The following is a 27,084-nucleotide window of genomic DNA, read 5'->3' on the forward strand; positions in this document are numbered from 1 at the left end:
AGGTAGTATTGGCTAGTTTTAATTTTTAACAAGCAACCAAAGGGGGGGGGGGAGACGTCCAACACATGTGAAACCCCTTTGCTTGCATGACATTATGATGTACATATTAATGTACATCATATGAATAATACATGTAAGGACCTAGGTTATAAAACTAAGTAAAAAAACAATATAATAGAGAAAAGTTAAGAAGATTTAAAAACATAAAAAAGGGAAATAGTAGAAGAAAAAGAAAAAACTGAGAGGCTGAAATTTTCCTAGAAAATTAGGAGGTTCAGAAAATGTATAAAAGGCTAGGAGAGGTTCACACCCCCTTTATTTGCTTATTTGTGATTTTTTTGCCTCTTTCTCTTTATCTCTCTCTCTCTTTTTCTCCTCTATTCTCTCTTTTGCTTTCTTCTCACTCTTTCACCAAACAAGAAGGTTCAGATCCCAACGTGAACTAGAGCTGAGCAAGAGGCTGCAACCATAGTTTGAATGGAAGAGGCAGATCATAAGGTGAATCGGTCCTTTCACGATCGAACCCACCATTTTAGTGAAAGAGGTAAGGGGTTCTATTCTTTACCCATATATCAGAACTTGTATGCACAAGTATATTTCGAAGCTGAGTAGGTAAAACCATGCATCGACCATTTCATATGATGACTTGATGTTGGTTCTGTCATTTTTAGCATAGAAGCATTTTTCTGAATCGAAAACCCCTTCTAGGACTCGATTAAAACCTGAATTGGTCCTAGTGACAATGTAAATTTTTTGCTGCACATATATGTTTTATTTATAAATCAAATTTGATATGTATACATATATATACATATGAATACATTTGGTTTTAGGACAAGGGCTATAAAATAGAAAGAATTTTTTTTTGATATATTATATCATTATTTGGCGAAATCAGGTATAGCCGATTGGCCCGAAACTGGATGCACAAGGGGTTTTAAATGAAAACCCTTAGTGGATCAGTTTTGTCGATCAAGAAAAGGGCTGATCAAATCCCATTGGCTGAGTCGGTTCAATCCCTAGCGAAAAATAAATAAATAAATAATCGTGTGGGTGCTAGCATGATTGAAAAAAAAAAGAGAGAGAGATCGGTAAGAGGGTTGGACAAACCTTCGCGAAATCGAGTATAGGATGATGTACTAAACATATCCACATATGGATCAGTTATGATCAACTCCAAAAATACTCTAGATCAGTCACTAGATAGACTGGGTTTGGCTGGTTATGAGAAAATTAAATTTTATAGGTTTATACTAGCCAATTTTTAGGAAAACAGGTAATTTGGGAAAATCCATTCGCGGACCCGAAATGGGGCTGATCCAATTATGGATCAGACCCAAGGCTGATATCCATCAAGCCAAGATCAATCCAGGTATTTATTTCTAACCAGTTTTCACAATTGGACTGATTTGAACTTGAGGATAATCACGCCAGTGCACCGATCAAAATGTGTGTTCAATCAAAGATTTCTGACTCAGTGTGGGATGCGTGCTTAATTTCCATGAAAGAACTAATATTTATGTAGATACTTCTCTCAATTATGAACCACAATATCAGTATAAAATAAAAAATAGATAAATATTTTTTGTTCAATAAAATGCATATGGTGTATAGAAAATATCGAAAATATTTTTTAGGAAATCGTTTACGGGATAACGAGCCATTTACCAGGTTAAATGGCTTTGGTTATGTAGTCAATATACAAGTATTTTTATGTTGTTAGTACATAATTTTTATTTAGACATATATGATATAATGTTAGTTAGAAACTGTGAAAGTTTTAATTCAGTTTGCATAAATAGTGGCCACCCGAATGCACTTTACCCGCTAATATGCCTAATTGGCGTGGCACACGTTCGGTAAATTATTTGTATCTTACTCGTCCAAAGAATTTTTTATGAATGGTTTACTGTGTTGGAAAACTAACAAAATTTCACATTATCTGTGAAATTTTAGGCTCTGTTCTCAGATTATGTATAGAACAGTGACCGTTAGAACAAAAAAGTATATGCGAGCACTAAACTTGTCGTATCTCTCTCGTTCGAAGATTTTTTTTTAAGCAATTTGCAGTATCGGAAAGCTGACAAAATTTTATATATTTTGTAAGAAATTGAGCTCTATTCTCATAATATACACATCACTATGATAGTCAAAACAATAGATCAGTTTGAGGCCCAGCGAATCCCGAACCAGCTAAAAACTGGAACAACGATATATGCAATACATGAATTATTATCGGATTTTGTTTCTAAAGATTTATTGAAACTGTAAATACAATTCCAACATTGACATTATGCAGGTATTGAGTGCCCAAATAGAAGCATGAACTGAACAAGGCATTCATTGCATGTATATGGCTTATTGCAAATTGTAATCAAAATGAATGAAACATGCATTGAATGAGAATGTATATGAATGCATGTAATTGTGTTTGGTCAATCCCTTTTGATGAATGTATGTTTAAATTTAAAATGTTAAAAAAAAGTATATATTTGTGTATGACTGATTATTGGCACTGTATATGTGCATCTATGAGCCCAAAAGGGGGCCTGAATATTTAATTAGATTCATACTATGCATGGATTGTCTTAATGAAATTAACAAATTTAAAAAAAAATTTAATCATGTGAGATTAAACCATTATGCTTAAAAGGAGATGGTAAGAGGTACTTTTGGATTTGTGGGTATTGTTTTTAAGCATGAAATGTTGCTCATTATCAGCTACAAAGATACAAGAAGACTCTATATTAGCCACAGGGTGGATGATTAGAAACTCATGAGTTAAAGTCTGATGTATCAAGATGGAGCTGTTGAACGCTCTCTCTTGATAACGGTCGCCTCTCATCCCAGACTAGTGAAAGGTGTCCGGTTAAGAATAAACCCACAAATTATATGAATTCACTTTTCCGCCATGACCATCCAGGTTATTTCCTTTATAGTACCAATGAGGATAAAAAATGAGAACCTAAATTTGTTTTTGCATTTAGATAAACATGATATGCATCACTTAAAAAAAACTTAATTAAAATTAATTAAGACACTCGTACGTAAATAAGAAAAAGTAGCAGCTGCCAAACTACCACCTCGAGAAGGTATAACTCTTAAATCCATGATTTAGTTTAAAATACAAAGGAGAAAAGGCCTCACTTTTCCATCCCAAATGCATAAACGCCCATCCCAACACCGAGATTCCAAACAAGCCCTTACGATAACTTTCAAATATTTGGTCAAACTACCACGGGTGGCTATTTGAAAACTGGTAGCAGGGATGGGAGTTAATAAATTTGGGATGGAAAATGTCAATTTCATGCTTCAGCGTAAATACAGTGTCACTTCCCATCCTAAATGCATTAAGGGCCTGTTTGGGTTAGGTAGTTGGGATAGGCGTTTATGGAGTTGTGCATTTGAGGAAGTGGCAGCTACTTTGCCAGTCTGCTAAATCCATCACAATGGCGGTTTGACCAAGATTTTGCTTGTGGAACAAGCAATGCATAAACGCCCATCCCAGCGCCGAGATTCCAAATAAGCCCTAACTCTCATCTCAACTACCCGTTTTCAAAAAACACACGGTCATTTGACCAACTTTTTTGCCAAATGCATTTCTCCTATCCTAGTTCCTAGATTCCAAGCATGCCCTTACTCTTTTTCAGATATCCGATATAAAAAAAAGGTGACAGCGAAAAAATGGGAAAATCTGGCCACAAATAATAAAAAGAAATGCGAGCCATCCATCACCGGAGGTGTGGGAGAGTGGAGAGTGGAGAGTGCACGGGACAAAAATCAGGGTGGTTGACTGCAGCAAAAGAAGAGGAGGATGAGGCCACCGGTTGAAAATCAGTAGGGTAATTGGGTGAGCCAGTGGCTGGCAAAGGGCAAAAAAGGAGGAAGAGGAGGAGAAGGAAAAGGAGAGAGGATGGAGGTGGGGTTTATAGGCCTGGGCATCATGGGAAAAGCCATGTCCCTCAACCTCCTCCGTCATGGCTTCAAGGTGACCGTGTGGAACAGAACACTTTCCAAGGTCTCTCTCTCTCTCTCTCTCCCTCGGAAAGGAGTTGCTCATTACTATGTCCCCTCATGTTTCCTGACTTACGTTTAGTTTCGTTTTCTTCTAGTGGAGCTTCTTATAGTGTATTCTCCGTTAAAGGATTGAATTAACTTTTTTTTTTTGAAAGAAAAACGATTGAACTAGCAATGTGTTGGTCATTCCGATGTAACCTTTCACGGCAACAACGAGTCGCCCCTTTTGGGTGGTGGGCACCCGCAACACTCTTTAACTCACCACCGGAAATGGATTTCCTCTCCTAACCGCTGCTGTCCATCCATACATGCCTGCATACTTTTGGTGAATTTTTTTTCTCTTTGCGCCAAGTATGTGACACTATCTTCTTTGTTGGCGACATCCCCAAGGCGAAAAAAGGATCGATGAGGGTATCTCTGTCACTTACAATGGCATACTTCTTGGGCACCATTTCCTTGTGTATCATCGGGCGAGACGACATTGGGCAACGTAGTCTTGTCTATAAGGTTTGTGCGTTCATTCATGTGTCAGTTAATTAGGTTATCGTAGAAAGACCTCAAGCCTGTTTCTGTGGTGGATGCTTTGAGCCCTTGGAGACAGTACCCAATTTGATTGCGCTTTCCAGCATTCGATTAGATGTCGGGAAAACCACTTCAACGGCCTTTTGGTCGTCTTCTGTCATCATCATCATCATCATCTTGAGTGACATACCTTGATGAAGGGATATTGAGGGGCATGATTTTCTTCTAAACTCCTCCTCCTCCTCCTCCATTGGAATCTGAGCTCCATGCTCATTCGATTTGCAGAGATAGGACACTATGATATTTGTAAGTGGTACAATGACTGATTGAAATTACTCATGATGATTGTTTGTAAGTTGTACAATGGCTGATTGAAATCACTCATGATGATTGTCAAGGAGTGCCCATTTGCCAGATTGGCATTTGATATAAGATGATTCATGTGCGTTCCTGGACTTTGTATGATTGCAAGGGCGTCCATGTTTTTTGCTGGGACTTGTGATTCAAAACTTGTCTTTTGGGTGTTACAAATTGTGGCTGAAGTAATTCAGAGATGAGAAATTCCGAGCTAGTATCCAACTCTCCACTGAGAAGTTTGAGGAGTAAGCATGGTGGCAGGCAACCATGCGTAAACGGCTTTATTCATTATTGGTTGCAGGGATTCCATGGGTCATCTTACTATCTTTCTTGTTGCCTAATTTGATCTTGTTGGGCCACCAACACAAGAGTTGCAGTCCATGTGCTAATATAAGTAATACAAATCGGCTTGCTTCCTTGTCAGAATACTTTTCCCATGAATGCATGAGCCAGAGTACTGCAAGAGGGAAGATTCAAGTTGCTGGGAGCTTTCTATTTCTCTTAGTTGGAGTTGCAATTTATCAATTATTCATATCTTGATAACTCAATGGCTGTGATGTTGCATAGCTGTTTATTATTGGAATTGCAAGATGTTAGTTAATTATAATTTGATCTTTTTCTTTATTTTATTTTATTTTATTTTCTATGCTGTAGTTGTGATTGGGTCTTCTTTATGATGGGCTCGTTGATTATTTTAGATCTAATTTCCATTATCTGACATAAGCTCCATGCTATTACACCAATGGATCAGTAGAAATCTAAATGAAAATAAGCTATTTCATGATATCATAGTGCATAAAACTTTCAATTTACTGAGTTCATAATATTATTTTTAATGAGATACCATCCTTCTAGTGCTTCTTCAAACATGCCAAGATGTTCTCTTTTATGATAATGAAATGGAAAACCTCAAACTGCATCATTTTTTGCGGAATATACTACTATTCAGATGCTTATGCCTCAGTTATATTTTATTTTAGTATGGGCTCTCTTAAGATTATACTATATTGCTGGCTCTTTTGAACTTCTCTTGTTTATGTGTTAATTGAATCCTAGTTCTCTTAGCAAAGACCTTTTTGGATATTCATTAGATGAGCTTGGACTTCTTTGACTAATCACTCTATGTACTGTTTCCAGTGTGAAGAACTTGTAGAGCAAGGTGCTTCAATTGGAGAGACCCCAGCAGCGGTGATTAAAAAGTGCAAATACACCATTGCAATGTTATCTGATCCGTCTGCTGCACTCTCGGTGAGCTCAAGCTTGCCAAATGTTAATTCTATTTACTGCATGATGAGGCTTTGATTTGCAAAATTTTCTGCTAAATATGTAGGTAGTGTTTGACAAAGATGGCGTTCTTGAACAAATATGCCCAGGAAAAGGATATATTGATATGTCAACAGTTGATGAGAGTACGTCATCACAGATTAGTGAGGTGAGGTATCTGGTTTATTTTTTCAATTCATTGGATGGCCATATGTAGTAAATTTAGTTGTCAGATGATTTTGTGGAATCTGTTCTGCAAAGTTGTGTTCATAAACTCGCTTTACTGAATGAGGAATATACTTGCCTTTTCTCCCTTCAATTGCATGTTTAACCATTTCAAGCTATTAGCCAAGTGTTTATTGTTAGGGCAGTTGCATCTGTAATGCATTATTATATTAATAGTTAATTATGGTCTGTCATTAGCTAGTGGCATATATGTAATTTATTGTCATTGTGCAGTTAAAGTTTCTTTATTAAGTGTGCAGTATACTTTCCTTTTCTCCCCTCAATTGCATCCTCAACCATTTGAATGTCAAAAACTTCAGGGAGTAAGGCCATCCCCATCTATTTATAGTGAACCCCTGTTGATCAGATGTTTATTGTTAGAGTAGTGGTGTAACTGTAATATATTGTTATCTCAATTTTTAATTGTGATCAGCCATAAATTATGGCATGTATATAATTTATTTAGTGTATTGTCCAATCATAAACTAAACCTTAATTAGGGTTATGTTTTTGATATAAGTAAAAACTAGGATTTTCTAGCTTACATTACCTTATTCACCCATTACTCTAGTAATAGATTATGATGGTATTATATTTTTTGCTGAGTAAAGGTGTTTCTCATTAGCTCCTGGTTAGATTCTTTCTTTTTACCATTTTTTTTCCTTGTTTTCTTGATATATGTTCTTTCTTTTGTTTATCAGACTATGAAAAATTCCTCTCTTCTCTTCATCCTGTTTGTTCATTAATATTAATATGAATAATATTATTATTATTATTATTTATTTCTTCTTACTCTTTCTTTCTCTGGATCATCTCCCTTGGTCTTCTTTCTCTTTCCTTCTTTCTCGTTTCTTAAGTTTCCTGTTTTCTTTTGCCTTATTCACGTTATCTCATTTAACAAATTCTGTTACTTCCTCATCAAACTATCTTTTTTCTGCCTTGCCCCTTTTTCTTCACATTATCTTTATTATTTTTGTTCTTATTACTTCTAAATCACCATGTATATCTGACTGCTGAAACCTGTTCACAGGGTTGCATACCTAGAACCTTCTTTCATCAGTTAAGTTTCATCTCTCTTCTTTGTTTAATCTTGAGGTTAGATATACTTTCTCTTTTCAAGAAGTTAGTATCAATCAACATCTTGCTGAAATTTTTTCATGCTGGAATTAATGTTAAATTCAATTGAAAACAACAATAAATTGAATCTGATGTTAAAGCTGTCCAAGTTCATGTTTCTGATTTGAACACATGAAATGCGGCTACATATGATGCGTCCTATTGCGAGAAGGGAAAAAGAAGGGCATTATGGATGGCACATCTTCTTTTGTTTTGCATTCTACACGCCCAATACACCTGATAGCTTCCCCATTTCAGCCACCAATGCTTCTCTTGTGTTCATGGTCCTGTGATGGCACCTGTTAATGTTCCCATGACACCCATCAATGCTTCTCTTTTTTATCATATTCCTCTGCTGCATCCTCCTACTCCATCGTTTTGAACTCCTTCTAATCCTCAAGTAAATGTTCAGTGGTTACACTAGACTAAATGATTCTAATTATGTTACCTGAAAAGGAATACTGCTTCCTTAAGTCAAGTTCCTGAGGTTAATGGGACACATTGATTGCCTTGTCAATGTTCGACTAGAATTGATATGTCCAGAGGAAAATCAAAGGTGATGGGTGTAGAAGGATAGATGAGATGCACCGAACCCTAGGTATATATATATATATATATATATATATATATATATATATAGAGAGAGAGAGAGAGAGAGAGAGAGAGAGAGAGAGAGAGAGAGAGAGAGAGAGAGAGAGAGAGACGGCTGCACAATAAGAAAACTCGTTAATTGATATTAGGGCTACTCTCTATGTTAAATAGAGAGAGGCCAAAAGAATAAATTACATCTAAGTCCATCATTAAATAAAAATTTCAAATAACCTCTAATCTAAGAAGATTTAAACTTAAAACCACCTAATTTCAACACTCTCCCTCAAGCTGGAGCATAGATATCAATCATGCTCAGCTTGTCACAACATTTTGAGAAATTTGGTCTAGCAAGAGGCTTTGTAAACATATCTGCAACTTGGTCTTCCGACTTTAGATATTTGGTAGTGATATGACCAGCTTGAATCATATCTCTTACATAGTGGCAATCAACCTCAATGTGCTTGGTTCTCTCATGAAAGACAGGATTGTTCGCTATATATGTTGCAACCTTGTTATCACACATCATGGTCATAGGAGAGGAAACCTTCACCTGAAGATCATGAAGAACAGTACGAACCCACATCAATTCAGCAGCTGTTTGGGCCATAGCCCGATATTCTGATTCTGCACTCGACCTATAAACCACATTTTGTTTCTTCTCCAAGAAATCAAGTTGTCTCACAGAAACACACAGAATCCTGTGGTAGATTTTCTATCCACTACAGATCCTGCATAGTCAGCATCAGAATAGGCCACTATCTCCAGAGTTCCACCTTTCTTGAACAATAACCCCTTTCCAGGAGAAGATTTTAGATATTTGAGAATCATTATAGATGCATTCCAGTGTACCTCAGTTGGTTTGTCCATAAACTAGCTAACTTTGCTTACTGCTAAAGCAATATCCGGCCTGGTCACAGTTACATATAATAGATCCCCTACTAGGGAGCGATAGCTTTTGCTATCAATCGGTTTTGACCCTTCTTCAAACAACTGAACTTTATGGTCCATGGGAATATTTGCTGGTTTAGCTCCCAACATTCCCGTTTCCTTTAATAAGTCAAGAACATACTTCCGTTGAGACAAAACCATCTCTTCACGGCTCCTAGCAACTTCTATACCCAGGAAATATCTAAGTTAACCAAGGTCTTTTGTAACAAAGTGTTTTTGAAGATGAGCCTTTGTGTTTTCAATATCTTTCACATTGTCTCCTGTAAGAATGATGTCATCCATATATACCACCATAACAACTATGCCTGAGTTAGTTTTCTTGATAAATAGTGTATGATCTGCCGCTGACCTATTAAAGCCAAAGCGTGACATCACTTCAAACAACTTTTGAAACCATGCACGAGGACTTTGTTTCAAACCATAAATCGCCTTTCTCAATCTACACACCTTCTGACACTCCCCCTCAACCTCAAAACCTGGAGGTTGTTGCATGTAAACGGTCTCAGATAGATCCCCATATAGAAATGCATTTTTCACATCTAATTGGCATAAGCTCCAACCATGCTGAACAACTACAGACAGAACAAGACGAATGGTACCCATCCGTGCAACAGGAGAAAAGGTTTCAAAAAAATCAATACCATATGTCTAAGTATACTCTTTCGCTACTAATCTGGCCTTGTACCTTTTAATAGAACCATCAGATTTGTACTTTATTGTATATACCCATTTGCATCCAACAATGTCAACATCTGCTGGGGAATCAACTAGATCCCATGTATGCTGAGATACTAAAGCATCCATTTCTTCTTGCATAGCCAGCTTCCAGCGGTTATCAAGCTCTGCCTGTTATCAAGCTCTGCCTGTTGATAGTTCAGAGGAATAGTTTCAACAGATAAGGCTGAAATAAAAGTTTTCATCTGATTCCCAATTTTGGCATCGGAGACAAAATGAGATATGGGATATAAGGTACATTGTCGTGTCCCCTTGCGTAGAGCAATAGACCTGTTATCATCATCATGAAGATCACTATTGTCAGTAGAACTTACCTCAGGGGAAGAAGAAGATGAAGGCACTTGCGGAGGTGGAGCTCTACGCACATATACCAATGGAGGATTATTAAATCTGGAAGAGGTTGAAGTTTGGTTCGGTAATGAGGGCACAGATTCCAAAGGAAAAGGATGTATAGGTAATGGAAAAGACTCAGCTGGATCAACATGCAGTGGGAAACCGGTACTAGAGTAATATGGAGTGAATTCCAAGAAAGATACATCCGCACTGACATACTCTCGGTGAGAAATAGGATCATAACATCGATTATCCCTTTTGATTTTTGGTATAAGCTATAAATATGTATTTTGTAGCTTGAGCAACTAATTTATCACGGTCAGGGCCAAGTTTGTGTATAAAACAAACACATCCAAATATTTTTGGCGAGAAAGAGAAGAGTGGGGCATTAGGTTTTAGGATATGTAATGGAATTTGATCACCCACAGAAGATGAAGGCACACGGTTGGTCAGATAACAAGCAGTGGTAATCGCATCACACCAGTATAACGCAAGAACATTAGATTGAATCATAATGGTCCGATCAACATCAAGCAGGTGCCGATGTTTTCGCTCAACCACCCCATTTTGTTGAGATGAATAGGCACAGGAAGTTTGAGGTTGAATGCCATGATCTTGGTAAAATTGTAACAGAACTTTTGATTTAAACTCAAGAGCATTATCAATGCGAACAATCTTGACAATAGATTCAAACTGAGTTTTTATTTCAAGAATTAAGGATTTGATAATACTTGGAACTTCAGATCGTTCTTTTATTAAAAACACCCATGACAACTTAGAGAAATCATCAACAATAACAAGATAGTATAGACACTGAGTCCTAGTAGGAATCTTACTAGGACCCCATACATCTGCATGAAGAAGTTCAAAAACTTTATTACTAGACTGACTCTGACTCGAAGGGAACGAACTTCGATGATGCTTGCCCAACTGACATGCTTCATACTGAAAGGATGTAGTGGAAGGAATTTGAGGAAAGACCGAACGAAGCTTTGACAATGAAGGATGACAAAGACGACGATGCCACTGAACAAGACTGAATGAGTGTTCCACTGCAGCATGAACATTACCCACTGGATGATGTAGGTAGTAAACTCCATTTTCTTCATAGCCTCCACCAATCTTCTTCCCCGCCAGCAAATTCTGAAAAAGACAACCCATCGGATCAAATATTACTCTACAATTTTGTTCTTTTGTAAGGCAACTAACAGAGAGTAAACTTTGAGGAAAGTTTGGAGCATGAAGAACATTTTTCAACTGTAAGGAGGAGGATATAGAAATATTTTCCTGACCAACAACCGGGGAGGAACTTCCATCGGCTAATGAGACTCCTCGATGAACAATAATATCCTTTAGATCTGAAAAAACAAGTGAATTTCCACACAAATGTCTGGATGCACCAGAGTCAATAATCCACTTACTGTCAGTCGGATGAAGATGATTTCCGGTTGAATAGGCAACACCAGCTACAAGAGGGGTGAAACTCAAAGGACGAAGAGCTATCTGCTCATCATATTCAGCACGGCTGAGGGTGATACTACTGTCACTTGCAGAGATATTATCCTGTACATTTGTTGCCTCGAGAGTAGTAACATTTGCTTTAGGAGCATATGACTTTGATGAAGAAGAGGTTGGCCGACCATGCTTATCCCAGCAACGATATTCTAAATGTCCAGATTTTCCACAGAATGTACACTGAAGCTTTCCTCTGCCTCCCATACCTCGTCCACGACCTCGTCCTCTGATATTCTGAATATTTCCACGCCCATAACCAGATGAGACAACTAGAGCAGATGACTGAGTCAAAGGCCGAGATTGTGGAAGAGAGATCGCAAGTCTACTTAGGCGATTGTATGCATCAGCAAGAGTAGGTACATCTGAACCAGTCAACATTTGGACTTTTGCAACAGAGAATTCTGCCGATAGACCTGTAAGAAACCGAGCAACCATAGTTTGTTCTTGATGATCCTTTTGTTTCGAACAACAGAGAGGTCTGTGAGCATTGAGTCTTTCAAACGCAGCTTTGACGGAGGCATAGTACTGGGCCAAGGTCTGATCTCCCTGCTGTAAATTATATATCTCCTGTTCAACTTGCAGGATACGACTCACATTAGTCTCTTGTGAGTACGTGTCTCGAAGATTGTCCCATATCTGTTTGGCTGTATTATAGTAAATTAAACCATCTGCAATAGGGGGTTCAACACGATTCATGATCCACGACATAACTATGTCATTATCTTCATCACAAGTAACATATTTTCCCACTTTTTCAGTGGGTTCGTCTTTCAACAAGATATGTTTTCTACGATGTCCAGATACCGACATCATAAAAGTTCTGGACCACCTGCATAGTTAGTTTCATTCAACCTTACAGAAGAGCCGTACGAAAAGGGATTGGCAAATGCCTTATACTCCCCAATATGTTCCATTTTGGAATCACATTTCGAAGTTTCAGCCATACTGAAGATATAATTCTATTTCAGCAGAGATAAAATCTTGACAGGCTTCAAGCACCACAGGGAATAGCGTGTGTTACACTCACACATCAACCGATACGACAACCAGCAGCTGTACTAAAAAAAAACCACGACAGTAATGAACAACAACCCACAAACATGAATGATAATTTTAATTTAATTTTTTTCCAGCACAACAGGGAATCACGCTTGCTGTTTCCATATTATGAAATAAACTACCAATTGAAATAAAACACCCAACTAAAGTCCAGGGAATCACGACCAACGATAATATGCAGACGCAGAAAATGAATCACGACAGCTGCTGCTCCCAGACATATATAGCTCGACAACCACAGGGAATAGCGTGTGTTACACTCACACATCAACCGATACGACAACCAGCAGCTGTACTAAAAAAAAAACCACGACAGTAATGAACAACAACCCACAAACATGAATGATAATTTTAATTTAATTTTTTTCCAGCACAACAGGGAATCACGCTTGCTGTTTCCATATTATGAAATAAACTACCAATTGAAATAAAACACCCAACTAAAGTCCAGGGAATCACGACCAACGATAATATGCAGACGCAGAAAATGAATCACGACAGCTGCTGCTCCCAGACATATATAGCTCGACAACCAACAAGAATATCAGTTCTTCAGGGCACGGTTAAACAAATCAGTCATATCTCAATCACAAGCAACAACGCAACAAGTGAGATTGCTGTTTCTCCCAAACAGCAGGAAATCACAACAGGAAATCATGAAAAAAAAAATCACCACAAATGGGATTGCTGCTGTGCTCAAACAACAGGAAATCGCGGCAGGAAATCACGACAAATGAGATTGTTGCTGCTCCCAAACAGCAGGAAATCACGGCAGGAAAACTCGGCAAAAGCAAATCACGACAGGAAGAAAAATCCAAAAACGAGGAGCTACCAGACCAACAACACACATCCACATCTGCTCCCTTAGATCTGATGACAGATCTGGGTCATGACCTTGGTCAAATCCCAGATCTGTTATCAGATCTTACACAGAAAAAAACTAGCTGACTTGATTTGAATATATGTTTTTTCGTTGGTGTAGATCAATCGTAGATTGATCACGATCGATCACGCTCCCACGATCGACTGTTCTGATACCATGTAGAAGGATAGATGAGATGCATCGAACCCTAGGTATATATATATATATATATATATATATATATATATAGAGAGAGAGAGAGAGAGAGAGAGAGAGAGAGAGAGAGAGAGAGAGAGAGAGAGAGAGACGGCTGCACAATAAGAAAACTCGTTAATTGATATTAGGGTTACTCTTTATGTTAAATAGAGAGAGGCCAAACGAATAAATTACATCTAAGTCCATCATTAAATAAAAATTTCAAATAACCTCTAATCTAAGAAGATTTAAACTTAAAACCACCTAATTTCAACAATGGGAATAGAGAGGTGATCATATCCCAAACCCAACTCCCGATGAATGGATAGTTCAAGATTATCAAGTAATTCAACTCAATCCTTTCCAAGGACATTTTATCATTAATTGTTGACTGGTCCAGTGCTTTTGATTTATGGACTTCTTTACACCATATTATGTATGAGTGCCTCTAACCAGTGTCTCATGATATTTTGTTTACAAAAATTCAAAAATGAATTCTTTCTGTGGTGGTCAACGAAGAAGTTGTAGAAGTCATGGATGAGGCAGAGAAATTTTTTAGTAGTGCTCAAGTTTTTCTTCCCATTGCAAGAATATGGTGGGAATGGTAACCATGGTAGCTTCAATGGTTAAATAATGGGCATTATTCCAGTGGTGTAGGTTGTAGAAATTTTGATAGTATTTTCTGTCAGGTATGTGCATGAGAGGCATATAGGTAGATTTCACAACAATTTCTAAAAAAGAGAACCTGGGAAAATATATAGGATTAATCAACATATCATTCAACATTATACTATTGATCAACAAGTTGCCTCTTCTCCTAATTTTGTCATGAAGGAGTTCTAATGAAGACATTGATGTTGTTGTGTTACTTTTTGAATTTAGCCACATTGTCTGATGGTATTGTGTAGACATTAGATAACAGAGCAGCCAACCGTGTCTAGAAAATTCGCAGGTATATTTTCTTTTCTTGTCCTATATAAAGATAGAGGTGTTGTAGTTATAAGATATGGGCTTCTCACCTTGTAATATAGATAGGTTTTGTACTGTTATATATTTCATGGTCTTATTATCTTAGATAATGCTTTCCTTGCTTTTAAAACATCATAAAATTTTAATTTTGCATACGCTTCTCACCTTTTAAAATATTATATATTTTCCGGTGGATGATTCTTTCAAATATTTGGGATCTATCATTCAAAAGTATGGAGAAATTGATGGAGATGTAAATCATAGGATAAAGGTTGGGTGGATGAAATGGAAGAGTGCAACTGGAGTGTTGTGCGATCGTAGAATGCCATTACAGTTGAAGGAAAAGTTTTATAGGACGACTATTAGGCCCGCTTTACTATATGGTACAGAATGTTGGGCTGCCAAGAGACATCATATTCAAAAAATGAGTGTAGCTGAGATGCGTATGCTGAGATGGATGTGTGGAAATACAATAAAAGATAAGATTCAGAACGAGGAGATACGTAAGAAGGTAGGTGTTGCACCTATTGAAAATAAGATGAGAGAGAAATGTTTACGGTGGTTTGGACATATTCGACGAAGGCCTAATGATGCTCCAGTTAAAAGGATGGAGAAATGGGAAAATACATTAGTTAAAAGAGGTCGGGGTAGGCCTAGGAAGACATGGATGGAGGTGATAGGAAAGGATATGAATGCTTTGAACCTCACCGAGGACATGGCATTGGATAAAAATGAATGGAGGAAAAGGATTCATGTGGAAGACCCAGAATGATTTTCTTTGTTGGTTCATATCGCCAACCTCAATTGTTTTGGGATGAAGGCGTAGTTGTTGTTGTTGTTTGTTGTATCCCAATTGTCTAAAGAGAATGGTATGATATGTTTAAGCCAATTTTTTCTCTTGAAGGACTGCCTCATGAGGACTGTTAAAATATGATGTATTTCTTATATATATATATACAGAAGTGTATGTATATATATATATATTATATGTGTATATACACACCTTATGTGTATATTTTTTTGGTTGCATATAGGTTTTTTCCTGCTTGTTTTTATTTCTTTTTGTATTTATGCCCATCATTGAGGGCATTTTTGTCTTTGTCCATCTAGCAGTTGGGAGCTCCCAACAGCCAGTTTGGGATCTCTTCCTCACTCTTCTTGTATTTATATGGGCCTCTTGCCCATTATTTATATGCTTCTCCTACGCATTTTTAATAATAAAATTATTTATTTTTTATGCTCTCTTGCCCATTTGTGGCTTGTATTAGTGTGTGCTCTTGTTGTTGTCCTTAGTGGCTCTTTGTGTATTGCCTTTGTGGCTTCACAGCTGGGCACACTTTGTTATTGTATTGTTCTTTGTGGCCTTTTATACTGTGGACGCATCTATTGTATTTCATTACATGGTATCAAAGCCTTTAGGCTCTTGATTCTTCTGGATGGGCTATTATGGTGCTCGAGTGTTCGTGATCATGTATCACTTGCTTGGAATACTTGTCGGAGCTTCAAGGGATTTTTTTCGCTCTTCTTCAAGTATTCTCATTCTTCCTATCAATCATTATGGAGAAGGAATTGGTGTTCGTCATGCCCATTAAATTGAATGGGTCTAATTACTTGACTTGGGCAGCCACCATTGAGAAACACATCTTGTTCAAAGGGTTGATAAAGTCCATTGAAGACGATTGTTCGGAACCCTAGTCTCCTTCACCAAAATTAAGGATGGCAACATAAAATTTTTGAATGAAGAAGAGAGTTGCGACAACTCTTGAATATGAGAGAAGGCACATGGAGTGGCATATGGATAATGCAAAAATTCTTGCCTGGATTGTGAGTAGTGTAGATTCTTCCATCCTTAATTTCATGGCTAGATTTAAGATTATAACGCCCCAAAATCTCGGACTTGTAAGTTTTTAGGGAAATTTTGAAAGCTTTGTAATCATTCCTTTTTCAGAGTTTAAAATAGCAGTTCTGCGAAAAAATGGTATTTGAAATAACAAGTCAACGGACCTTGGGCGCATTACAGGCAAACTTTCCTTTACACAATGGATTTGTATCTCCGTACAATCATTGAAAATGCTGGGCAAAGAGAAAAAAAGGACTATAGCAAAATTATTTGTCATTTCTGTAAAGAACTGGGTTATATCAAACCCATATGTCCCAAATGGAAGAAGCTTCTCGCAATGGCTACCACCGGTGTACCGCAAAAAGAGGAGGCATCTTCAAGTGGATCTCTCTCTCTAAGTCAAATAATGAAATCCCTTCAACCTCTCCTCAAGGGAGCTACTTCCGGTGCCGCCGTGTCTACTCCTTCCTCTCCAGGTAAAGTCTCTTGGCTTTTGGACTCCGGTGCATCTTTTCATATGTCCCCAAACATATTTTCGCTTTCCGATTACTCAAAAAATGTTTCTCCATCTTTTGTTTCCACTGCGGATGGAACCTCTCTTGAAATTAAAGGCATAGGTAATTTTGAAACTCAAGACTTTTTTATTCCAAAAATTAGATTTATACCTAAACTAAACTTAAACCTTCTTTCTGTTTCTCAACTCTCGGACCATGGTTGCGATATTAAATTCTCTTGTGATAAATGTTTAATACAGGATCGTCAGTCCGGGAAATTGATTGGGGAAGGCTTTAGGAATGGAGACTTATACTATATGGACTATCTTCAAGTTCCAAATTTTTTTTGTAATGTTGCCCGACACAAAGATATAAATGTGGCACAAAAGACTTGATCATCCTAATATCACAAAGTTATCTTATTTACACTTTACAAAAGACCTATGCAAAAGTTCATTTTCTTGTAATGATTGTATTCTCGGGAAAATGCGGAGTTTGCCTTTTGAGCAAAGAACTATGTTCTCTTCTAAAACTTTCGAAATTGTTCATTCAGATGTTTGGGGACCCACACCTGTTGCTTCAAAATGAGGCTTTTCTTATTATGTAATTTTTGTGGATGACTTTTTCAGATATTCGTGGATCTATTTTATTAAGTTCAAACATGAAGTATTTTCGTGTTTCAAAACTTTTCATACAATGATCAAGAATCAATTCAACAGTAACATAAAGATATTTAGAAGTGATTCTGAAGGAGAATATCTCTCCAATCAATTTAAGGAGTACCTTGAGGATAACAGAATTGTTCACCAAAGGTCTTGTCCTAAAACTCCTCAACAAAATGGGTTGGCCGAAAGGAAACATAGGCACATCATTGAGACTATTAAGAACCTTCTTATATCCCAAAACATTCCTAAAAACTTTTGGGCTGAAGCAGCTCTTGCTTCTGTTTGTCTGATAAATCGCTTACCATCTAGGATATTGGGAAAAAAATCTCCTTTTGAGGTATTACATAAGCTTGAACCTGATTATAATAGGTTACGAGTCTTTGGGTGTAAGTGTTTTATACTTAATGATAAAAATGACAATCTCTCTCCCAAGGCTATTACTTGTGCCTATTCTGAAACTCAAAAAGGGTTTCGTTGTTATGACCTTAGAGATGATAAGTTATATGTCTCAAGAAATGTAACATTCTTAGAAAATGAAAGCGGCTTTGAAAAAAATGTTTCTCAACAAGAAAATGTTGATTACTCCTTATTTGACTTATTGTCTAGCAATAATGACATATCTAGTGATGATGATGTATCATCAAACCATGATGGGGAAATGATGGTGATGTTGGTGAATATAACTCACCCAATGTACAAGAAGGTAGAATTTCAAGTGATCCAATAACCTATTCTCGAAGAAACCAAGATACCTTTAGAAGTGCTATTGATCAATATAGTGAGTTTGTTCCTACTCTCGACCACAGAAGATCTGAAAGGAATAGGAGACCTCCAACTCGTTTTGTCTCGTTTGATTCCTTCTCACCCCGATATAGGGCTTGTCTTAATGCTATTCACTCTTATTTTGAACCTAGAAATTTTGAAGAAGCTAAAAAATGTATAGAATGGCAAGAAGCTATGCAAAATGAACTTAACGCTCTCAGGAAGGCTGAAACCTGGGATTTCCAAACTCTACCCATAGGAAAGAAAACTATAGGTTGTCGATGGGTTTTTAAGGTTAAGACTAAGAGCGATGGATCACTGAAAAGGTATAAAGCTCTCTTAGTCGCAAAAGGATATGGGCAAGAGTATGAAATTGATTATGATGAAACTTTTGCTCCTGTAGCCCGAATGGTTACAGTTAGATGTCTTATTACTATTGCATCTATTAAAAATTGAAACATTTTTCAAATGGATATGAAAAATGCTTTTTTGAATGGTGATCTTAACGAAGAAGTTTATATGGATGCTCCACCAGGCATGAAGATTCCTAAAGATAAAGTTCTTCGTCTTCGAAAGACCCTCTATGGTTTGAAACAGGCCCCCAAAGCCTGATATGATAGATTCACCAGTGTAATGCTGGAAAATGGGTTTTCCTCCAGTTATACTGATATTGCTTTGTTTACTAGAAAATCTGATGCAGGAATTGTGATACTATTGCTCTATGTTGATGACATGTTAATTACAAGTGATGATGTTCAAGGAGTCAAGGGTATTAAGTCCGTCTTGACTTCAAAATTTGAGATGTCAGACTTGGGTTTTCTGACATACTTTCTTGGAATTGAGGTTGCGTATTCTCAACGTGGTTACTTCCTATCTCAGTCTAAACTTGCTTGTGAGATTATTGTCAGGTCAGGGATTTCTGATGACAAAGTCTGCGAAACTCTTGAAGTCGTAGGATAAAAAATGAAGATTGATGACGGTGTTCTTCTAACCGATCCTACTCCTTACAGGCAGTTGGTAGGCTCTTTAATGTATCTTAGCATTACTCGACCTGATTTGTCAGGTGCTATTCACATCGTCAGTCAGTTTCAGCACACCCTACAACAGTTCATATGAGTGTTGTTCTTCGCATCATCAGATACTTAAAGGAAACAATGAATAAGGGAGTATTTCTATCTTCCTCTTCTGAATTAAAATTACTTGCATATACTGACTCAGATTGGGGAGGTGACCCTAATAACCGTCACTCCACCACTGGCTTTTATGTTTTCTTAGGAGAGTCTTTGATTTCGTGGCGATGTAAAAAGCAACAGAAGGTATCTCTGTCATCCACTAAAGCAGAATATAGAGCCATGGCATCCACTACCATGAAAATTGTATAGATTCGACACCTTTTAGAAGATATGGGAGTGCTTATCAGAGAACCAACAAAGCTATGTTGCGACAACAAAAGTGCAATTTATATTGCCAAGAATCACACCTTTCACGAGCGAACAAAGCATATAGAGATTGACTGCCATTATGTCAGGGAAGAATACTTGAAGAAGGTCATTGATCTACCGTACGTGACGTCTGAGTATCAACTTGCGGACTTCTTCACAAAAGCTCTTTGTTCGCCCAGATTTCATTTCCTTCTTAACAAACTTGCGGTTATCACACCGTAAGTTTGAGGGGGGGTGTTAAAATGTATCTCCAAAACCATTGTTGTAAGTATAAATATATATACTTATATATATATTATTTTCTTATACCTGAAAAGGGTATTCTTATAATTTCACATCTTGAGCATATTCCACTTGGAATATGTTGTAATTTCTTTTTATTTTTTTGTATTTTTTTTGTATTTTTTATTTTTTCCTTTTTCATAAAGGTGCATTGGGGGTCCTCCCCAATAGAGTCGTTGGGGGCTCCCCAACGACTTCTTTGGGAGCCCCCCTTTACCCCTTTGCTTTTGTATAAATAGGGGTGTTCCTCCTTGTTATTCCTTAAGCTTGAGAGTCTCAAGCATTTGCTCTTTTCTATAAAATACATGCCTTAGTGCATGTTTGCTACTTTTACGCTTTTGTGCGTATTTTGTTCAAGTGTTGTGTGAGTGCCTTCGTGCACATCTTTCATAAAGTATTTGTGCTTGTATGCGTATTGTCTCTTCGTAGACAATTTTACAGCCTCAGCCCAAAATTTTTTTGGTACTTGATGGGTAATGAGTAAAGTTCTTGTTGTTTCTATAATATGCCTATGTTTTCTTTTTGCTAAACCATTTTGTTGTGGGGTATGTGGGCATGATCTTTGATGTGAAATATCATGTAAATTCAAATAATCATTAAATTCTTTTGACAGATACTCTCCCCCCTGAATCAGTGCGAAAGATGGAGATATCGTTCTTAAATTGATTCTTAACCAGTTTATGAAATATTTGAAAATGTAAAAATACTTCAGATTTATGTTTGAGAAAATAAATCCAAGTAGGCCTTGTAAAATCATCTATAAAAATGACAGTATGAAAAACCGCCTTCTGATATGACAGGTGCAGGACCCATACATCTGAATGTATTAACTCAAGAGGCCGAGAAGAGACAAAATTTCTTTCTTGAAAGGTTTATCTCTTTATTTTTTCAAGAATACATTTTCCACATTTAAATGTTTCAGAATTATAAAAGTTTTCCATATTTGGAAAGAAATGAATCTTGGATATGCTTGGGTGACCAAGTCTCCTGTGCTATAGATTCAAGTCTATTTTATGAACATTACAACAAAATGTATTCTTGGAAATTTTCAAAAAATCCATGTAGTATAAGCCTCCTTCTCTATGGCCTTTCCCAATCAGCTTTCTTAACTGGTGATCCTGCACTCGAAAACCACGAGAGGAGAAGGAAACGTTATATCTATGGTCAGATAATTGGGAAACCGACAAGAGATGGAGATTTAGTTTGGGAATATACCTAATTTATGGAATATAAAATCCTTTTAAATTTTGAGAATTTTTTTCAAAATTCCCTATTGCCTCAATTTCTAGTGGTGTTCCATCAGCAGTAAAAACTTTAGACCCGTTTGAGTTATGACATTCGGATAATATTTCAACATTTGGAGTCATATGAAAAGAAGCACCTGAGTCAAGAAGCCATATAAGTTTACCTGGGTCTGAGGTGCTGACTAAAGAGACTGCAACTCCTGTAGATGAGGAAGCTCCCTTGAGTATAGGTCCAAGTGCTTCCACAAATTGTGCAAGAGACATACTTCCAATGGAAGGTTCGCTTGATTCTTGTGGTGGTCCGACAGAGGCAATCTTTTTTTCATAAGGTTTCTTCAGTTTTGGACAGTGGGTTTTCACATGTCCAGGTTCATATGGCAAGAGTAACAAATGATTTTTCTTCTTTCAAAATAATTTCCTTGTTTTTCATCATTTCCCCTTCTATAGTTAGGGGGTTTGTATTAGAATATGAATTGGACATGGATCCGATAAAGGATCCATATCCATTCACGAGTTTTGTTTTGTACTCTAATGTAACATGTGCAACTAATGCAGGGCACTTTTGTCTTTGTAAAATGATTGTAACCCTATTAAGACTAATGAAGTATTACTGCAGCCGTTAAGGAGAATAGTGGCTGCCGATTCCAAACAGAGAAAAGAAAATCCGTGCTTTCTCTCTCCCTCTCCTTTTCCTTTCCCGAGTTATGCAGGGGTTTTAACATGGTATCAGAGCAGCGGCGACAACCCTGGGCATAAAGGTGTCTTCTTCGAGAACGCGAAAGGATCTGCACCTTTTGGCCACGCCTGCTCCTCTGCAAGTCGACCCTGTGCCTCTCTGTCACGCCTGCTACCTTCTGCGACTCTCTGTCACGCTTGCTACTCCAGCGACTCTCTGTCACACCTGCTATCTTCTGTAAGTGCAGACGAGTTCACAAAAGCCGAGCCCAAGAGCCGAGTTTCTTCAATCATCTTCAGTCGAGCCCAAAAAGGTAAGTTTAACCCTGTGCATCTCTGTCACGCCTGCTACTACCTGCGCCTCTCTGTCACGCCTGCTGTCTTCTGCGACAGATACTGGAATCTGTCTATCACGCATGCTGTCTTCTGCTACTTCAGACGAGTTCACAAAAGCCGAACCCAAGAGTCGAGTTCCTTCAGCCGAAACAACTTGTTTTTGCTGAGAAAAGTCTATTTTCTGTCTTCTAAAAGGTCTTTTTCTCTTCTTATTTTATCTCACAACTTGTTTTTGCTGTCTTCCATTTTTGCACCATCATCACCCAACTTTGTCATTGTCGTGACATTGTCTTTCTCTGTGCCGATTTCTGCCAACTGTGTCAGTCCAGTTTCATCCAACTGTGTCAGTCCAGTTTCAGCCACTAGTGTCATTTTGTAGGGTCATTCTGTCAAAAAGAAAAAAAGAAAAAAAAAGGAGGGACTGTCAACAAGTCTACAAATGGATACTTCATTCAATTCAGGCCTTTCTTCCAGTTTTCTGGGGCAGCTAGTTTCGGAAAAGCTAACTACAAACAACTATCTGACTTGGAAAAGGCAAATTGCTCCTTTTATTCGTAGTCAAGATCTTTCAGGTCACTTGGATGGCTCCACCCCAATGCCTTCAAAATTTTTCACAACCGAAGCCAAAGAGGATGGAGGATCGCAGAATATTATTCGCAACCCTGCATTTGTTACTTGGATGAAGCGTGATCAGGCCCTCGTCGCGTGCATCACTTCCACATTGTCACAAGAAGTATTGATTTCCATTCCTGATGATTGCACATCCAAAGTTTTGGGGGAGGCTTTAGCTCAGACCTACTCTCAGATATCAGAGGCTAAAGTGCTGTTTCTTAAACGTGAATTTCAGATGTTAAAAAAGGGGGCAATGAGCATTATTGAATTCTTAAATCAAGTCAAAAGCATCACAGATCAATTAGCCATGATTGGGTATCCAGTGTCAGATAAAGAAAAGGTACAACAGACACTGAATGCACTGGGTTCAGAATATCATGTTCTTGTTACATCCTTATTATGCTTGCCTACGTTGCTCAGCTTTGAGGAATTACGCGCCAAACTCTTTCAGTATGAGATGACACTGAAAAGCATGTCTGAAGCTCCAACAGGACAATCATCTACGCATGAGGTTCTTGCCACAGGGGTGATAGCTGATCGACCACGAGGAGGACGTGGCAGAGGCAAGGGAAATCCAATCCAGGGTGGACGTGGGTTACTACCTACACCAAATTCCACTGTTAGTTTTTCAAAGAATGTTCCCACATGCTATCAGTGTAACAAACGAGGTCACATCAAAGCTAACTGCTGGTTCAACCCACAAAATCGAAATAGAATGCAAAACACTAGAAATGTTGGTATATCAGGAACTGCAGGTACATTTCGGGTCAGTGATGATGCTAAGGATCTTCTACTATCTGCAATGGCCAGCTTGAATCTGAAGCAAAATGATGATGGAATATGGTATGTTGACTCTGGGGCAGCAACCCATGTGACTGGCAATGCAGGTAAGTTCTCTACTTTGACTCCCTATTTTGGAAAATCTAATATTGTAACTGGAGATGGGACTCACCACCCTATTTCAAACATAAGCAACGTTCTCATTCCTTTGTCTAAGTCATCTATTCCTTTATCTGATGTTGTTCATGCACCAAATATAAAGAAAAATATTGTCTCTGTTTCTAAGCTTGTTGATTCTACCAATTCATCTGTGGAATTTACTCTTACTTCTGTCTTTGTCAAGGATCTTCAAACGAAGGAGATGTTCGCTAAAGGAGAGCGATGTGGAGACATGTATGTCTTTAATGAAGAGGACTTGTAAGACCTTTGGTAAACATATCAGCAACTTGGTCTTCTGAAGAACAAGTTGCACATGGTTCACTCCCATGCACAACTTGAGGGAGGGTATTAGAATATGAATTGGATATGGATCCGATAAAGGATCCATATCCATTCACGAGTTTTGTTTTGTACTCTAATGTAACATGTGCAACTAATGCAGGGCACTTTTGTCTTTGTAAAATGATTGTAACCCTATTAAGACTAATGAAGTATTACTGCAGCCATTAAGGAGAATAGTGGCTGCCGATTCCAAACAGAGAAAAGAAAATCCGTGCTTTCTCTCTCCCTCTCCTTTTCCTTTCCCGAGTTATGCAGGGGTTTTAACAGTTTGTAGGTTCTAACATAGTTTCCTGGTTTTGAGACGGCTAGAATTGAGTCGTCGTCACTTTCAGTGATTCTACTTTTGAGTCTATTTTCTTCTATACTTAATTCCTCTATCGTGTTTTCAATCGAAGGCACTTTTCCCCGATGAAGAAGAATAGACTTAGTAGATTCAAATTCTGATCTCAATCCATTAATAAACTGGAAAAAATGCTCTCCATTGATTTGGTTTTGGCGGAGTTCAATATCTTGTGGACAATGCCACTTTGGTTCAAGAAGAGCTAACTCTTCCCGTAGTTCCGACAAGCCATTGAAGTACTCTATGATGCTCTTGTCGCCTTGAACCATGTTTCTAACTTTAATTTGTAAATTGCACACATGTGCAATATCCTTAAGAGAGTACATTCTCTTGAGGTAATCCCATGCATCATTTGCATGCTCAAATTTTGCAAGACTTGAGCACTTCTTTATGTCGACACTTGTAATAAGCCAAGACATGATCTTGGCATGACCCATTTTCCATTTCTTCCACTTTTTTTTCTTAAGTGGAGATGACCTTGACTCTTTCTACTTCCGTGAGAGATATTTCTCTTTCCTCTTCATCTTTAGTGAGAATTAAAGTAGGTTCCACATCGGTACCATCTACCAATCCACGTAAGCCTTTTCCCCATATTAGATGCTTCATTATTGAAGCCCATGTAACATAATTAGAATCATTGAGCTTGATGGGCTTAATGGTGACATTATCATTGTCATCCATTTTACAATACGGGGAAGAAAACAGTTATGAGAAAAAGAAAAATTGACAAGAGAAGGTAGAAAAAAGAATACTCTGCCACAAATGGTGAGTACTAGTATTCTTTCAAGCCTTCTAGCCTCCACACGATCACAACCTCAAAGAAAAGTAGCTTTATTAAAAAAGACTACAATGGCATGCTTCCCAATGTACCGAAAGAACATGATCGATCAAACCAACGGCTCTGATACCATGTAAGAAAATGGAATCCACAACCAAACTTCAAATGCTTCTTCACGAATACACTCTCTCACAAACCATAAATACACAAAGCAAGCACTCAAGAACCTCTAGGGTTCACACCAAAATACTCAAAAACTGTAATCACAAATAGAAAGGTAAAGAAACAAATTTCATTTAAGTGGGATAAACCCACAACCAAAGGGATACAAATCAATGGGGGTATTACCCCATATTTATACATATTAAAGGAGAGCTAGAGAGAGTTGTTGGACACTCCAACAACTCTATTTACTGTTGGAGTGTCCAACAACTCTCTTGGACTAAGTCTAGTTCAGTCCAAAACACTTTTGCTTTTTGACTTGGTCAAAAAGCATAAGTCTAATAATGTCCAAAAGGAAAAAAACTACAACTAAAACTAACTTATTAACTAACTATCCTATTGTAACTAAACTGAAAAATAAAAGATTACATATGATGGAGGATTTACATATGAGATTATCTAGGAGATTACAAATTTTAACAAGAGGATACAACAACAACAACAACTACGCCTTCATCCCAAAACAATTGGGGTCGGTGATATGAACCAAAAAAGGAAATCATTCTGGGTCTTCCAAATGAATCCTTCTCCAATCATTTCTATCCAATGCCATGTCCTCGGTGAGGTTCAAAGCATTCATATCCTTTCCTATCATCTCCATCCAAGTCTTCCTAGGCCTACCCTGACCTCTTTTAACTAATATATTTTCCCATTTCTCCATCCTTCTAACTGGAGCATCATTAGGCCTTCGCCAAATATGTCCAAACCACCTTAAACGATTCTCTCTCATCTTATTTTCAATGGGTGCAATGCCTACCTTCTTACGTATCTCCTCGTTCCGAATCTTATCTTTTATTGTATTTCCACACATCCATCTAAGCATACGCATCTCAGCTACACTCATTTTTTAAATATGATGTCTCTTGGCAGCCCAACATTCCGTACAATATAGTAAAGCGGGCCTAATAGTCATCCTATAAAACTTTCCCTTCAACCGCAATGGCATTCTACGATCACACAACACTCCAGTTGCACTTTTCCATTTCATCCACCAAACCTTTATCTTATGATTTACATCTCCGTCAATTTCTCCATACTTTTGAATAATAGATCCCAAATATTTGAAACAATCATCCATCGGTATTTCTTGCTCACCAAGCTTCACTACACTCCCATCACTACTTCGTTGCTTACTAAACCAACATTCCATATATTCTGTCTTACTCTTACTCAACTTAAAACCTCTTGCTTCCAATGTCTGTCTCCATAATTCTAACTTAGCATTAACCCCAACTCTAGACTCATCAATCAAAACAATATCATCAGCAAACAACATACACCACGACACATTTTCTTGAATTGATCTCGTAAGCTCATCCATCACTATAGCAAATAGGAAAGGGCTTAAAGAAATTTTAACAAGAGGATCTTTGGTGAAAAAATTAGTCAGCTGATACTCTGATG

At 37.7% G+C, this 27,084-nt stretch overlaps 1 protein-coding gene across 1 annotated transcript in view; it reads left to right on the plus strand.

Moving 5' to 3' along the window:
* The first annotated feature begins 3,736 nt into the window (after positions 1 to 3,736).
* GLYR1 (glyoxylate reductase 1) overlaps positions 3,737 to 27,084 on the plus strand; it is a 56,587-nt gene continuing 33,239 nt past the window's right edge. The window contains exons 1-3 of the mRNA XM_090016119.1: positions 3,737 to 4,018; positions 6,034 to 6,144; positions 6,227 to 6,328. Of these exons, the coding sequence (XP_089872245.1) occupies positions 3,914 to 4,018; positions 6,034 to 6,144; positions 6,227 to 6,328 (318 nt within the window). The 5' untranslated portion in view covers positions 3,737 to 3,913. The remainder of the gene's footprint in view (positions 4,019 to 6,033; positions 6,145 to 6,226; positions 6,329 to 27,084) is intronic.

The sequence above is a fragment of the Nuphar pumila genome, chromosome 8 (assembly GCF_984573655.1).
Source record: "Nuphar pumila chromosome 8, dmNupPumi1.hap1.1, whole genome shotgun sequence".
In the NCBI taxonomy this organism is placed as follows: domain Eukaryota; kingdom Viridiplantae; phylum Streptophyta; class Magnoliopsida; order Nymphaeales; family Nymphaeaceae; genus Nuphar; species Nuphar pumila.